This window comes from Lepisosteus oculatus, chromosome 4 (genome assembly GCF_040954835.1).
Source record: "Lepisosteus oculatus isolate fLepOcu1 chromosome 4, fLepOcu1.hap2, whole genome shotgun sequence".
Taxonomy (NCBI): domain Eukaryota; kingdom Metazoa; phylum Chordata; class Actinopteri; order Semionotiformes; family Lepisosteidae; genus Lepisosteus; species Lepisosteus oculatus.
This window is the reverse complement of record NC_090699.1, coordinates 26375230-26389221: the sequence shown is the minus strand read 5'-3', so window position 1 is coordinate 26389221 and position 13992 is coordinate 26375230. Positions and strand designations below refer to the sequence as shown.

The 13992-nt window shown below is 34.6% G+C and overlaps 1 protein-coding gene across 4 annotated transcripts in view; it reads left to right on the top strand.

Annotated features, from left to right (window-relative positions):
- The window catches only part of dock1 (dedicator of cytokinesis 1), a 292059-nt gene that overhangs the window by 259188 nt on the left and 18879 nt on the right, over nucleotides 1–13992 (top strand). For all 4 annotated transcript variants that reach the window (XM_015346833.2, XM_015346832.2, XM_015346831.2 and 1 more), the window contains exons 41-46: nucleotides 413–554; nucleotides 1307–1388; nucleotides 3048–3132; nucleotides 4562–4648; nucleotides 8293–8469; nucleotides 9465–9548. In XM_015346833.2, coding sequence (XP_015202319.1) covers nucleotides 413–554; nucleotides 1307–1388; nucleotides 3048–3132; nucleotides 4562–4648; nucleotides 8293–8469; nucleotides 9465–9548 — 657 coding nt within the window. The remainder of the gene's footprint in view (nucleotides 1–412; nucleotides 555–1306; nucleotides 1389–3047; nucleotides 3133–4561; nucleotides 4649–8292; nucleotides 8470–9464; nucleotides 9549–13992) is intronic.

Below are 13992 nucleotides of genomic sequence, written 5' to 3'. Positions count from 1 at the left end.
CAGTTTTGTACGTCTGGGGAAAAAAATCCTCACAATCATTATGGGTTTCTAATCTTTGGAAGGCTAATTAAAGGTTTATGAGGCAAATAGGGTAGTGTTTGATGCCAATTTGTCATGCAAGTCATACTTTACCTCAAATAACACTATCTCAGAACGAATGTTTCGTGCTAATATTGCAAGGAGCCTTCAGCTGGTGGCAGTTTCCTTAATTAAGTATGTCATTGGAAAGTTCTCTTAATATTGTTCAACAATTTTGTTTCAATTTTTCAGTGTACTAAAAAAACTTTGTTTAAAAAAGAAGCTTTGATGTATACTTTTGTTTCACATGTTTTTGCAAAGTCATTTATGAATTTGATCCTGTCATCGGTGATGCACTGTTTGTGCCTGATTGTGTTGTTTTTGTTGGTTTCAGAACAAAATGTTCATTTACCGTGGAAAGGAGTATGAGCGAAGGGAAGACTTTGAGGCAAGACTGTTAACTCAGTTCCCTAACGCAGACAAAATGAAGACGACAACTCCACCAAACGAAGACATTAAAAATTCCCCCGGACAGTGTATCCTTGAGAATCTGCTATATGCCAAGCTTTAGTGGTGTCTAAATTCAGACAGAGGAAGGCATGAGTGGAAACACAGCAAAGGTGGTATCAAACTGCTTCTCATGTTTCTTACACAGTTGTCCACATTCATGCTAACCTCTTATGCTAATCGTGAGTGAGTGTTCAAGCATGCATTTCAGCAAGCATATTTGTAGAATTTACAGACAAATTGTTGGATTAAAATACATCATGGTGTTACTGTTATGCTTACATTTCTTTTATAAGATGTGGTCAATTTTTTACAGTGAAGTTTGTGTAGAATGTTGGACATGTTTCATTTCAGAACCTGCATAATCACAATTTCCCAGTTTTATTATTTTTCATGTATTGTATGGAATTTGTTTACCTTTTGATATTATATATCTTTTTATATAAGTCCTGCTTTAAAAATTTTGGAGCAAGTCCACTTTATTATATGGAATATCTTTTCTGGTGGTTTAAGATGAAAAACGTTTGTTGGATTAATATGTATGAAGCTTTTTCAAAAAGACAATATTTCCGTAGAAAATATATGCATTCCAGCCAGACATTTTAGGAAAAGAAGTATTAATAAATTTGATATCTCTATAAAACCACTTAGTGTTCCTTCCTAGGTTAATTCTAATCTTGCAAATAACTTGCAAATTACTTTTTTATTTTTAGTGCCTGTTGTCTTTCTTGAGGAAAGAGCTGTTGTTTTTCTCAATGTTTACCTTAACATTGTTGAATAGACATCCAGTGTTTCACAGTCAAGCCAATATTGGAGCTTCCCCCTAAGTTTCAGAACAAACCAGTATCAGAGCAAATCCTGAGGTATGTAACTGTTTTCAAATTTGAGATGCCTGTACTGAGGAAATCCATCATCATTATGAAATTATATCAACAAAATAGCATATGACATTATGTTGATGCCATTTTTTTTACTCAAACATCTTTTCAACAATTTCTGATTCAAATTACTTTCTAACTGCTGTACTATTAACCATTATCTCCTCCTGTTGATATATTTAGAAAGATATTTCTTTCGGTACAAGACTTCATAACAAATAATGAATGTCATGAGCATTCAAAGAGTGGATTTTTGCAGTTGCAAAATCAAAGGCCTTATTTTGTTTGGTTGCCGTAGCCACAGGTGTCCCAGACCCCCTAACCCCTGTGCTTATTACAATCTTGGCAGAAAAATGTGACTGAGATAAAACTCTCAACTCTGCACCCATTCGGATTATTGCTTGCACAATGCTAGCAAATAGCAAGACTCCTATATGAGTAATTCTGTCCTTGCCAGCTGTGTAAATCAAGTCTGGATTTCAAAGATGGTATCTTAAGCAAAGTGTTATATAAATCATGCGTGATATTTGCTTAAAGATTAAAGTAGCTTAACAAAAGCATTTCTGCACCAGTATCCTGAAACAAGAAAAACCTGCTGTGAGTGGTAGAATTGTAATCAGAGTACACTTGCTTTGTAGTATATTTGTTATGGTTATTTGATTTTATAATATGGTTAATATCTAAGATCTTTTGTAAAAAAATATGTAAATAGATTGAAAACAATGTACTGAGTTTTGTGTTCACATAAGATGAGTATGTAAAACAAGTATCTTGGTATCTTGTGAACTACTTTGTGAAATCATTATCTCTTCAAGCTTCAGTAATGGACCATCTTTAGTGGAAATGCTTATGATTGTGAATGTGACACAAAGTAAAAAAAAACAATCAAGCATTAAGTATGTATTTTTCCGTGCATACTTACAAATTACTGGAAGTGTATTTAATGTGTCATTTCAATTGTATTATAACTGCAGATGCTTTTTTGCTAATGGGATATTTGCATAGCTGTATAAACATTAAAAGCAAGTGTATTATTTCTTACATTGGATCATTCTAAAAATATTTCAGTTGCAAAATATTTTTTTTTAATCTGTTTCTTATCCAATGAAGTCTTGCAGTTCATGCATTCACACCCTCCCAGGTATGCCATCTGAACTGAGAATGGAGAACATCACAATCACAGGGAGGCACCACAAGGATCATTTTCCAAGTGTGAAAGTCTATTAACCTTGTGTTACAGGTTCACACTAGCCAGTAATTTCCTTTTGCCACAAACACTATGGCTTACACTGCATCTGGTACTGTGAAATATACTGATGAGAATAAAAATGAATTCTTTTCCAATCACTAAAATGTCTTTAAAATCTTTTTAATGCTTTTTTCTGCGTGCATTTTATTGAATTAAATTTTTGAATTCTTCAGTTTTCAGCTACATGAATTTGCACTGTACTGCTTATCTTAAAAATAAAGTTAGATAATATGAAATTATCTAAAATTAAGAGGTTAGGAAACCTGCTTTTGCTGGATATAGATCCTTTATTTGCCTTAAGGAATCTAATCAAACTGTTTAACCAAGCTTAAAAGTGCATGATTGCAGATTATATACTTCAGCAATGTTTGTATTGCATCTAATTTTTTTTCCAGTTTCTACACTGTAAATGAAGTCCATAAATTCCAGTATTCCAGACCAGTGAGAAAGGGAGAGAAGGATCCAGACAATGAATTTGCTGTAATTACAATTTACTTTTTTTTCATTTTAAGCATGTGATGATGTTTGGGACAATGTAGCTCTCTGAAAAACCCTGTTTGGGTTTATTTCAGTTTTAGCAGCTTTTCCAAGGTATAAAAGCCATGTTTTGGAGCAGTTCAGTATTCATGCTTAGCCAATGTGTGTTCTTTATTACAAATCTGTCAACAGAGCTTTCACCTTGTGCTGGCTGGGTTATAAGGTTGAGTGATTTCTAGATGAAATCAATGAAACACATTTCCTAGTTTCACTCTGGAAATTAAGATTATTCTTAGCCAAACCAATGTTTAAAAAACAGATTTGATTTTTTAAAAATTGTAGTCCGCTTTTTGCCAAGAATACTAGGTAGCATTAGGGTAAAAGCCTTGCATGTTTCACTGTTGATAAGACAGACGTCTGCCAGAGATGCAATGAATTTTCCATTCAGTGGTACAACCATTTGTTTGCTTTTTTAATTTAAAGTATATTAATCAGTCTATTTACATTGAGATTTGCTATAAACAATAGGAAGACAAGAAAGTCTTTTTCAACATGTGAAGATTAAGAGAGCAACTGGTAACTTGCACAAGGCTAATAATACAGCTGCACTTATGATAAAAGAATACACATAAAAGCATTTAATAAACATAATTTTTACTTAAGCTTCATGTATAGACACTTTGTCAGTTTTCAAATCCTAAATGGCATGTTCAAACATTTTTACTTTGGAATTTTACTGTTAACTTTCAGCTCAAACTGTCTTGTTCGGATCTGTTCCAAGTAACAATGTGGCTATCATTTCAAAAGTGGTGTAAAGGATTATGCAATGTTATGTCATGTTGTACAGTATAGTGTTTAAATTGAAGTAAAGTGTTACCAAATACATTTTAATTCTGTTGATCTCTGAATCTTCAGTTCTGTAAGTTTAGGAATGCTCTAATTGTATTTTGAAAAGATATTCATTTTAAACACAAAAACTAGTTTTTAAATTCTCTCATTCCCTTGGAATGGCACTGAAAGGGTCACTTAAATTCCTTATTTTTATCATTAATGGTGTATAATGGTGTTTGAAGTAGAATCTTTCCTGATATTTTGCAGTGAGTCTTCTTTGTCTTAAAATGGTAGAACTTAAACGAGCTGTAATGTTCAGATAGTTTCTTATATAATCTCCTCAATCCTGAGTATTTAAAAAAACTACTACGAAAACAGTTTAATCAAATATCTACCATTACATCTAAGGTCCTTTTTTTCTAACAGACATTGTAATATTTCTTCAGAATATATTACAAACATCACAATTGGTATGTCATGCATCTAAAACATCAAAAATATTTCATGAAGAATTCTCTGCATTTAACTAATTTATTTACTGTATTGTATTTAAGTTTATAGAAAAGGTGTCCCTTTAATAAGCTTGTCTTCTGTATTTCAGAATATGTGGATTGAAAGAACCACTTATGTAACTGCATACAAGCTTCCAGGAATTCTGAGATGGTTTGAAGTCAGATCTGTCTCAATGGTAAGTATGATGTATGATAACACCAGTCAAGCATCATACTCAGATAGCTATCTCAGGCTTACCTAAGAAAATAAGATCAATATTTTTTCACTTAACTGTTGTGAAGAGCCAGATTAATAAACATACACAAGTTTTTCTACAAACCCACAGGCCATTGGCAATATTCATAAGAGCTTGCAATAGTTATTGACTAATAGCCAGATACAAGGAGTACAGTAATTCATATCCTATAATTAGGTGTTCTAAGCTTGCCAGTGCACCATCTCTCCAAAATATAATTCAAAAAGAAATAGTAACAGTTGTTATCTTAATTTCATAAAGATATATTTTTTAAATGTCCTAATTTCAATAGTGTATTGCTCATGGCTGGTAATCATGTCATTTAGTGCTTAATTTCTTTTTTATTCTTTTTTATTCATAAGTGCTGCCTTACATATTTTCTTTAACTGCTTTGTTGTTGTTATTATTTTGCTGAAGGGAGTTTGAGGTTTAATATTGTCGTACATTTGCTGTAAGTACAGGCCTTCAAGATGTATTTGCAACTAAAGTTGCAATGATCAGTATTATGAGCTAAATTATAATAAGAATCCCCCTAAGGCTGTTACTAATAACCATTATAGCATAATGATGCTATGAACAATATACTGCTTAAAGCTTTGAAAAGTGTTTATAAAAATGTTACAAAGACATCAGTCAACACCTTAACTCCATACAGCCACTCAGTATAGAATGACAAGACAAACCAAATCAGTTAAATAAAAAAATGTGGTTTGTGGTTTTGCCAATTTTAATTGTATGTTTCTCACCCTTTCCATGACTGATTCAGTTTAGATCTGTTATGACTGACCAAAACGCATTTCAATTAAGTCATTAAAATGATCCGTGTATGGCCTAACTGGGCACCTGCCTTCTTTTTTGGAGGGTACACAAACCGATGAATGGTCTCTGTTTTCCATTATTATCGGTTGTATTATTATGTGGCTCATTGTTGGGTTAGATTCAAACTCTGAACCTTTCAGTGACAGTCTGGTAAAGCCACAGCAGTACCCCAGCAGCCAGGATCCTCTTGTTTGTTGGTCTACATGTCAGTGCACTGTATACTGTTAAACGCCTCGCAAAAGAAAATGTGTTTTCATAGGATGGTCATTCTGACTGGTGCAGCTCTGAAATGCAATTTGCATATAAGTGATCAAATCCCACATATTGTCCCCAGGATGATGATAAAGGCAGTTGTATTCAGATGTAAAATGTTATGCATAATGTGATTATAGTCTCAGTGGAGCCTGAATTGGAAATGTGATGCATGACATTAATAGTCAACTCACTAGAACAGTGAATTGAGTTTGGATTGTATATCTCACATACAAGAACCAATGATGATATTGGTTTTGCATTTCTATTGTTTTTCTCTTCAAAGCCTAGTGTTGATGAATAAAGCACCTGAGCTCTGGTGTGCAGGACATGCTGTCTCTCTCTGCATGGCAGCTGCTACACATGCAACTTAATCATGTGGCACTCTTACACTCATGCAGGGAACAAATCCTGCTAACAGCTGCCACCTTTTAGAATTTCCTTTAGAAAACCAGAAAACAGGACTAATAAAGCCATGCTGTCAGCAGGAAGAGCTACTTAGGCTAGCATGTGCATTGGATACCATTGTCATACTGGAAAACATTGGCATTGTCACTATAAGACAGAAAGACCCCATTTAGAATGTTGTGTACAGTTTTGGTTACAACAATGGCAAAAAAATATATTTTTACTCTGGAATATCTCCAGAGAAAAACACCTAGCTACATTCCTGGCCATTAAGAAATGCCCTACACTGACAGATGTTTTAGTCACAAACAGAGCAGGTGGCTTGGGGATCTGATTCAAGTATTCAGAATCTTCAAAGACACTGACAGTGTCAACCTGGTGGACTTCTTCAGAGTCAACAGAGCATGCAAGAAGAAACTACAAAGAAGGACACTGAGAGGTGTAGGAATCTGGAACAAGCTTCACAGCCATGTTTTTGAAGCTGATTAAAAGAATATGCAATTAGAACAGCTTCCATGAGCATCATCAATGATGTTTATTGGGCTTACTGTATCTTTCCATACACAAACTAGTCCATCGTAGTACCATATTGATTGTATAATCCTTAGATATTCTTAAAATATGTTGTGCCTAATTGGGCAATTTAACACTTTGCAGTTACTAGTAATGTATTTTATGCTTTGATTTACCTTTTCATGTTCTAGTGCTGAGTCTGCTGGAGAATCTCCATTTAGATTAACAGCTTGCCAGTTGTAGTAGTGCCACAGATTGCTGTTCCTCCTTAATTGTGTTCTTACTCAGAGAGGACAGAAAGATATTTCCTCATCAGGACATAACTGGAAGTGTTTCTTTCCAGCGGGTGTGTTTGTAGGATACAAAATGGATTAATACTCGTGGGAGCCACAGGGTTAAAGGAATTAATGCTTTTTTGACTTGCACTGTGGTGGGCAGCCCAAATTACCATCTTATCGAGAGGTGGGGCTCCATCTACTGGCTCAGGCTATATTGCATCATGCTTTTTATAGGCTGCTGCAAAGAAGTGAAAAGAGATGAATGGCCAAAACCACAGCAATTTATACAAAGCTATAAATCTTGTTCAGATATATATTGGTTTTAAGAGTGTGCGCTTGAGATTTTAGTTAAGTTTTTTATTATTATTCTCCACCACAAAGCCTCAGAGGAGCTTTACAGTATGCACAAAATAAAAAAGGATCTCAATGCCCAGAGCAGAGAAGCTAAGGTCCTGTGATTGAGACCTTCCTTGTATGATGTTTATATTAATGATGACCAATAGGTAATGAAGCAGTTTATTAAAATTCAATTTCTTATAACATTTAAAACAGCTTTCCTCCAGACATAAGAAAAGGCAAGTTAAAAATCAGTACAGATTGGAAATCTGTCATAGTGCCCTATATAGAATTGCTACATTTGGTGAACGCTACACTGCTGAAGGTCAACATGGTTGGTTATGTTTTCAATGCATGTCTGTTCTTATTAGGTTTAGAATTTTAGCAAATAATGCAATCTATCGATGCAAAAGGCTAGATTTAATTTTTTGTCTTTGGTTTTCACTTTTCATCCATTACGTGGTCTTAGATAAAATCAAGCTTAATCCTCCTCACAGATGGAGGGAAGTTGGAGTAGCTAACTGGGTGGATGGAGGTTTTATTTTATTTCAGATATGTTCTTAAGAAGAAGATAAATTAATCCTTAAAAGGTTAGCCTATTTTAAAAAAAACTTCTCCTGATCAGTATTTGTAAAGCCCACTTAATGAAAGATACTGCATCAGTTCCTGCCATCAAAACAATGAGGGCTTTAAGCACTTCATCATCCACTACAGCCTGAAACAAACAAACAAAAAAAAACCTTGGTCATGTAATATTTTCACATTGTATTCTGCATTAATTTAATAGAAGATGGAGCTTTGAAGTGCATGTGCAAAACTGGATGCTGTTTTCTGGATATATTTGATGTTATTGTGGCTTTTATGATCTTCTGTTGAAAAAAGCTGTAAGATTATTTTGTGTTAAACATCTGGACTATGCTGTTAAAAACTGAAGTATATCTTAATGGTGTTTTCTCATGTGATTCTTGTTGTGTGCAGGTTGAAATAAGTCCACTGGAAAATGCAATAGAGACAATGCAGCTGACCAATGAAAAGATCAATAACATGGTACAGAGGCATTTGAATGATCCCAACCTTCCCATTAATCCCCTCTCCATGCTGCTTAATGGAATTGTGGATCCAGCAGTAATGGGCGGGTTTGCCAATTATGAAAAGGTAATTGTTATCAGTCAAAATAATGATTTTTAGAAACACTACTTGTTCAAAATCAAATTAAGGTAATGCTTTTTTGTGCATTGCACAGTGAATATAATAGGCCAGTGTTTTAATCCATTGGTATTTCCTGAAAACAGATCTGTCAAATGAAATATCAGGAGTTGCTATTTCAGATTTAAATGTATAGAGTCCTATTTGACTTCTTTTTTAAAGCTGGTGGTCATGTATTATGAAAATATTAAAGACATAATTGTTCATGACTTCATTTTGTTAATCTGCTTTCACTCCCATTTATTTTAGCTTTGTAATGGAGAGAAGACATTAATAACCCTGCGGGAACAGCATAACTGGAAATCCCTCACTGAATTGATTCTTTGAATGCTGATTCTCCTTGTTAAATTTCTGAGCTATTGCATGTTTCATTCTTATCATTATGGCATTTGAGGCAGTTAGAAGTCTCCTGCAGGATAGCAGTCTTAGTTCTTAGTCTTTCCAGCTAGATGTAGCAAGTGCAGTAGGCTGTTTAGCACATCATTCAAAATCTCGAGCATTTTATCCAGAATGGGAACCTTTGCTGTTTGTCTTTGGTATAATAGATTGCCTTATGCAAATTGTAAAAAACACATTTGTTTAACATCTTTTTTACACAAGCGACTTTTGAGATATATATTGCAATGTCACTCAGTCTTTTTTAACAACTTTTGTTTACAGTTGTGCACAGATTTTTCTCAATTTAAATTCGCTGTCAAGGCAACTTCATCGTAACTCATGGCTACAACTCTTCTACCATATGCTTTGTCATTATAAAACAGCAATAACCAGTTGCTCCAGATTGTAAATCAACCCCAAATTGACACAATGCCTCAGCTGAAATCTTCACATCTCATACCAGTGACGAGAGAGACACTGCAGGGGTCCTTCTCCCTTGAAAAATGGTATGATGACACTGAGAGTAATGTTTTTATTTTATCTTCTCCCCTGTCTCTTGCCATCAGGCTTTCTTTACAGAGAAGTACACACAAGAACACCCAGAGGATCAGGACAAGATTGAAAAGCTGAAGGACCTCATCGCCTGGCAGGTAAGGCAGTATTACTGCCCTGTCCAAAGAGTGACTGTCAGTAATAGAGAGAAGGGAGGTGTCATGCAGTATTTGACAGAGAATGAAACCTTGAAAGGTCTCAGTTTGGAAGATGTGTTTATAGAATTTTTCAGCTTCAGAGCAGCAGTTTGACTTTGGTATTTTAAGTGCAAGACCAGAGACCCCTCTGTGTGCAGGCTTCACTGTCATTGCACTTTGGAAGACTTTGGAAGTTTTCTTTCACTTTTATTTAGTTTGTAGAAGAAATGTTTTCTCTCACGGTCATATCATATTTTATATTCTTAATGTACTATAAAAGGGCATAACGTCTCGCATGTAATAGTGTGTACTTGAGTATTGGAGAGATGTTAGCTTCAGTGTTGTTTTAATTGATACTGACAGCTACACTCTTCTAAGTTTTTTATTAATGAGAAATTGCATAAATATTCCAAAGTTTACTGCTTTATTTTGCCAAACGTGCACTAACAATATGATTTTCTGAAGCTTGAAGTAGGAGTTTGAACTTTGTTGCTTCAAAAGCTTGTAAAAAAGAAAAAATAGCATTCGTTTTCTTTGTGGCATTTATGGCATACAATATTATAAGTCTTCCACTTAGGTTAAAATAAGACATCAGTCTTAGTTACCTCAATCCCTTATATAATATTTTATTAATATTTCTTTTTTCACTACAAATTGCCTTTAATCTAATGGAATTCCTGTTTTAACCATTTTTGCTGTTTTGTAAACAGCAAAAATGGTTATTCATAGTGTGGCTGAATCACTTTCAAAACTTTTAGCCATTTTGTTTAGTTGCAATTCTGTGTAATATGGTAAAGAACACCTCCAATTTGTAATTTAAATTATTCTGTTATAAAACCAGGAAATGAGAACTGCAGGGGTCCAATCACTAATTAGATCACAGAATTAATGCAGCTTCAGCTTAGTCTGCATTTTAACATTATCGGAATAGGTGGAGTCATAAGGATCTTGAAGATTTAGTCTGCTACCTTAATTGTTTTGGTGAAGAATTTAAGAAAGAGTACAGACTTCTATTAAGGATCACAGGCGTTCATGCTTTTGTGACCAGAACTATCGGTCAATCTTTTTGCCCTTGAACGCCTAAATAGACTGCCACTGTTCTCACAGTACAGCGACTTTGTCCTTCATGCTCAATTCTATTTGCCTCAGTATTTAGTATACTTTATCTTTGATGTTATTTGTTATAGGCATCTCAAAACTACAGGGTTAAGTAATTGAACCAAAACTAATACTCTTTTCAAATTGACTGCCACAGTTTTTCCATCCACTTGATGTAAAATAGAAGGGTTCAAAGGGTGAGGATTAGCATGCTTTCTGTTTCTTCCTCTCATTGGCCTGTAAGGCTCATGAGGTTTTCTATTGAGCTTTATAAACCACTCCCAGCATGTTCAGATGAACATATTCTTTTAATGATTCTGAATTGTACAGCTCCTTTGTGTCTTATCAATATTTAATTGCATTTTTCTTTAACACTAAAATACCACAGCCATTGGGCTGATTACAGTGCTAATCAATTACCACTTGCATGGGGTCACAAGAAGTGATATTTTTATTTAATGATTTTTTTAGTCGTTGTGCTCCATCTGTCTGTTTGGTGTAGTCCTTGATGTCATTATACAGTCTTTATTATGGCCGTGTCTTTCAAGTGTGTAATTTCACTCAGAAGAGGCTATAGAATAGTAATGAGTTTGCCAGAGTTTGGGGTATTTTTGTCGCTGCATCTGAATGCATAGCTTAATTATCACATCCTCTCTCATGGAAAACATGCAAGCTGCAGTATTTGTTCTCATTATGTGTCTGGAGGAAAAAAGGCTCACTCTAGCAGTATTATTTGGGCTGAAACCTCTGTTTAAACTGTACGTTCTGATATAAGTAGTTTTATCACTGTGTTTGCAGTAGGCCTACCACAGAGTGAGAGAGGGAATTCTTGTACAGTGGAATTGATTTTTGACACTGCACTTTGTACACCTGGTAATGATTGTCTCCTGGCGTTAGGCTTGTGCTCCATGGACATCCTTGTATATATTTTATACACTTGTAGATTCTAAAAGTGCTTCGTTGTGTGGTTGTTTTTTGTGTGATTTGCAGATCAGGAGTACCAAGGATGTTCAGATCAGATCATAGTCCACAGCTCTTATAATTTAATGGAGCTGGGAAGAAGAGATTGTCAGACAGCACATGAGCACTGAAAGGTGTGAAAAAAACATACAGCAGGCTATCAGGCTTACTATGTATTCCCATTCTTATTAGCAGTTTTTTCCCAGTGGAAATTCAGTGTTTTTCTTCTTCTTTACCACAGCATTCCTGTTCCTTGCAAGGAACTTTTAACCTTATCCTCTTATCCATGCTCTTTGTGCATAACAATGTGAGACAAGGTCTAATAAATAAGCCTGCTTTCTAGTTATTTAAGGAATGAAAATATTTTTTAAGAATATCTAGTCTGCCACATGTTAAGCACTTCACAGAGTGCATTTGATATTATTGTTTCTGGTACAAACTATTTGAAAACCTATTTTGACCACAAATGTGTCTGTCAGCTTCTTTTGTGGTCGATACAACAGCTTCACATGATAATTTCAATTAGGGTGGCACATTGTTTCTGAAATTGAAGTTTTTAGTCTCACTGTCTACAAGCATCATATAACCTTTAAGCTTTATTTTGAATGTGGTTGTTGAAAGCAGTCGTATCCACTAGCCTTAATACATGTACTGTATGCATTTAAATTTCTAAATACTTAGATAGATAGATACTTTATTGATCCCGTGAGGGAAATTGCAGTGCAACAGCAGCTTAACACACACAACACAGCCACAGTGTAACGAATTATATACTAATAGTACAATACATACAATACAATACAAGAGTTACTCACAGTCCGGACACACAAGAGGAAACTAGAACAGAACAGTACACAGAAAATCGTATCACACGTATGAATATAAATATAGATGTAACCATAGATATAAATATAAATATAAATGTATTGCACAGGTCCCTGGCATATATTGCACAAAAGTGGTTGTAAACGGGAAAAAGAAAAAGAAAGAGAACAGATGTAGCAGTAGATGTGTATATGCGTTTAGTCCAGAAACAGGTCACTGTCGCTGTTGCCTCTGCCAAGACGCAAGGTGGATGCGTTGTACAGTCTTATGGCAGACGGCAAGAATGACCTCCTGTAGCGCTCCCTGTCGCACTACTTACAGACTGACTATTCAGTGCCTGGAAATAGGGGATCAGTGTTAACCAGAGAATATTGTTTTAAAACACAAATCAACTTTCCAGATTGCAGAGAACAGCTTGTGATTTCCAAAAAATGTTTGTCACTGCCCTGCACTGGATTGGTGTCCATCCTGCCTTTCACCTGTTGCTTGTCAAGATCCCACATGATCCTGTAATAGATAAAAAGTTAAAAAATGGATGATTGGTAGTTTGTTACTGTAAATTGGTAAGTAAAATGTCATACAAGTATATCTCTGTTTTCAAAAAAGGAAAAAATGACATTTATCCTTTGGTAAGTTTTTTGGTTCATGACACATGTCATATTTATTTTATTCAGAATGTCTGCCTGTTATGAGAGCATTTAAGGGATATCTTTTCTACTCAAAACATTTGAAAAGATAAAGCAAACTTAGCTATTGTTAATTAGCTGTTTGTTCCATGTATTTCTGAAAAACGTACTGCTGATTCATTGTGTGTGCTTTATTCTTTCGTGATTTTAGAAGAAGAAAGACAGTGGGGTTCCTGACAAAATAAACATGCAACTAGATTTTCAAATTAATAGATCAACCTTAGGTTTATGTCATAAAATAGGTGCTTTCAACTGAAAACCTGCATAAGTCATTCCAAGGATAGGGAGTATTTTCAAAACAAAAGCTCTTTTGAGAACAAGGAATCATTTTGAATTGTAATGGAGTCTGAAAATGTTCTCTCATTCAGGGAAACAGACCTTTTGATGCTGCCAACGTAAAGGAGAAATAGTATTGTATATTAAAATTTTATGAACCTTTAATCTTTTACTTTGAAATGTTTTAAAATGCAATCATTCACATTAACCAAAACATTAACTGAAAACCACAACAATAAAAATTGTTAACAGTAACATGTTTTGAATTTACAGCTTAACTCCTGGGTCTAGTGAAGTCTAGTGAACTCTTCAATAGTGTTTTAATTGTAATATTTCTTTCTTTAACCAGAAACTCACAGACTTGTATCACCCCAGCCTCCTAAGAATTACCAGTTGTTTCAATGTTGAGATTTTTTGTTAGTCTGACAAAATTCAACATAAACTGAAAAATTCTAAAATAATGGTTCAACCATGAAGTTTTTTTGGAACAATAGCTGGAAAGGGATTTGCTCTCTTATTAAAGCAGCTGTATCTTTTTTTATCATTCCATCCTTCAAATT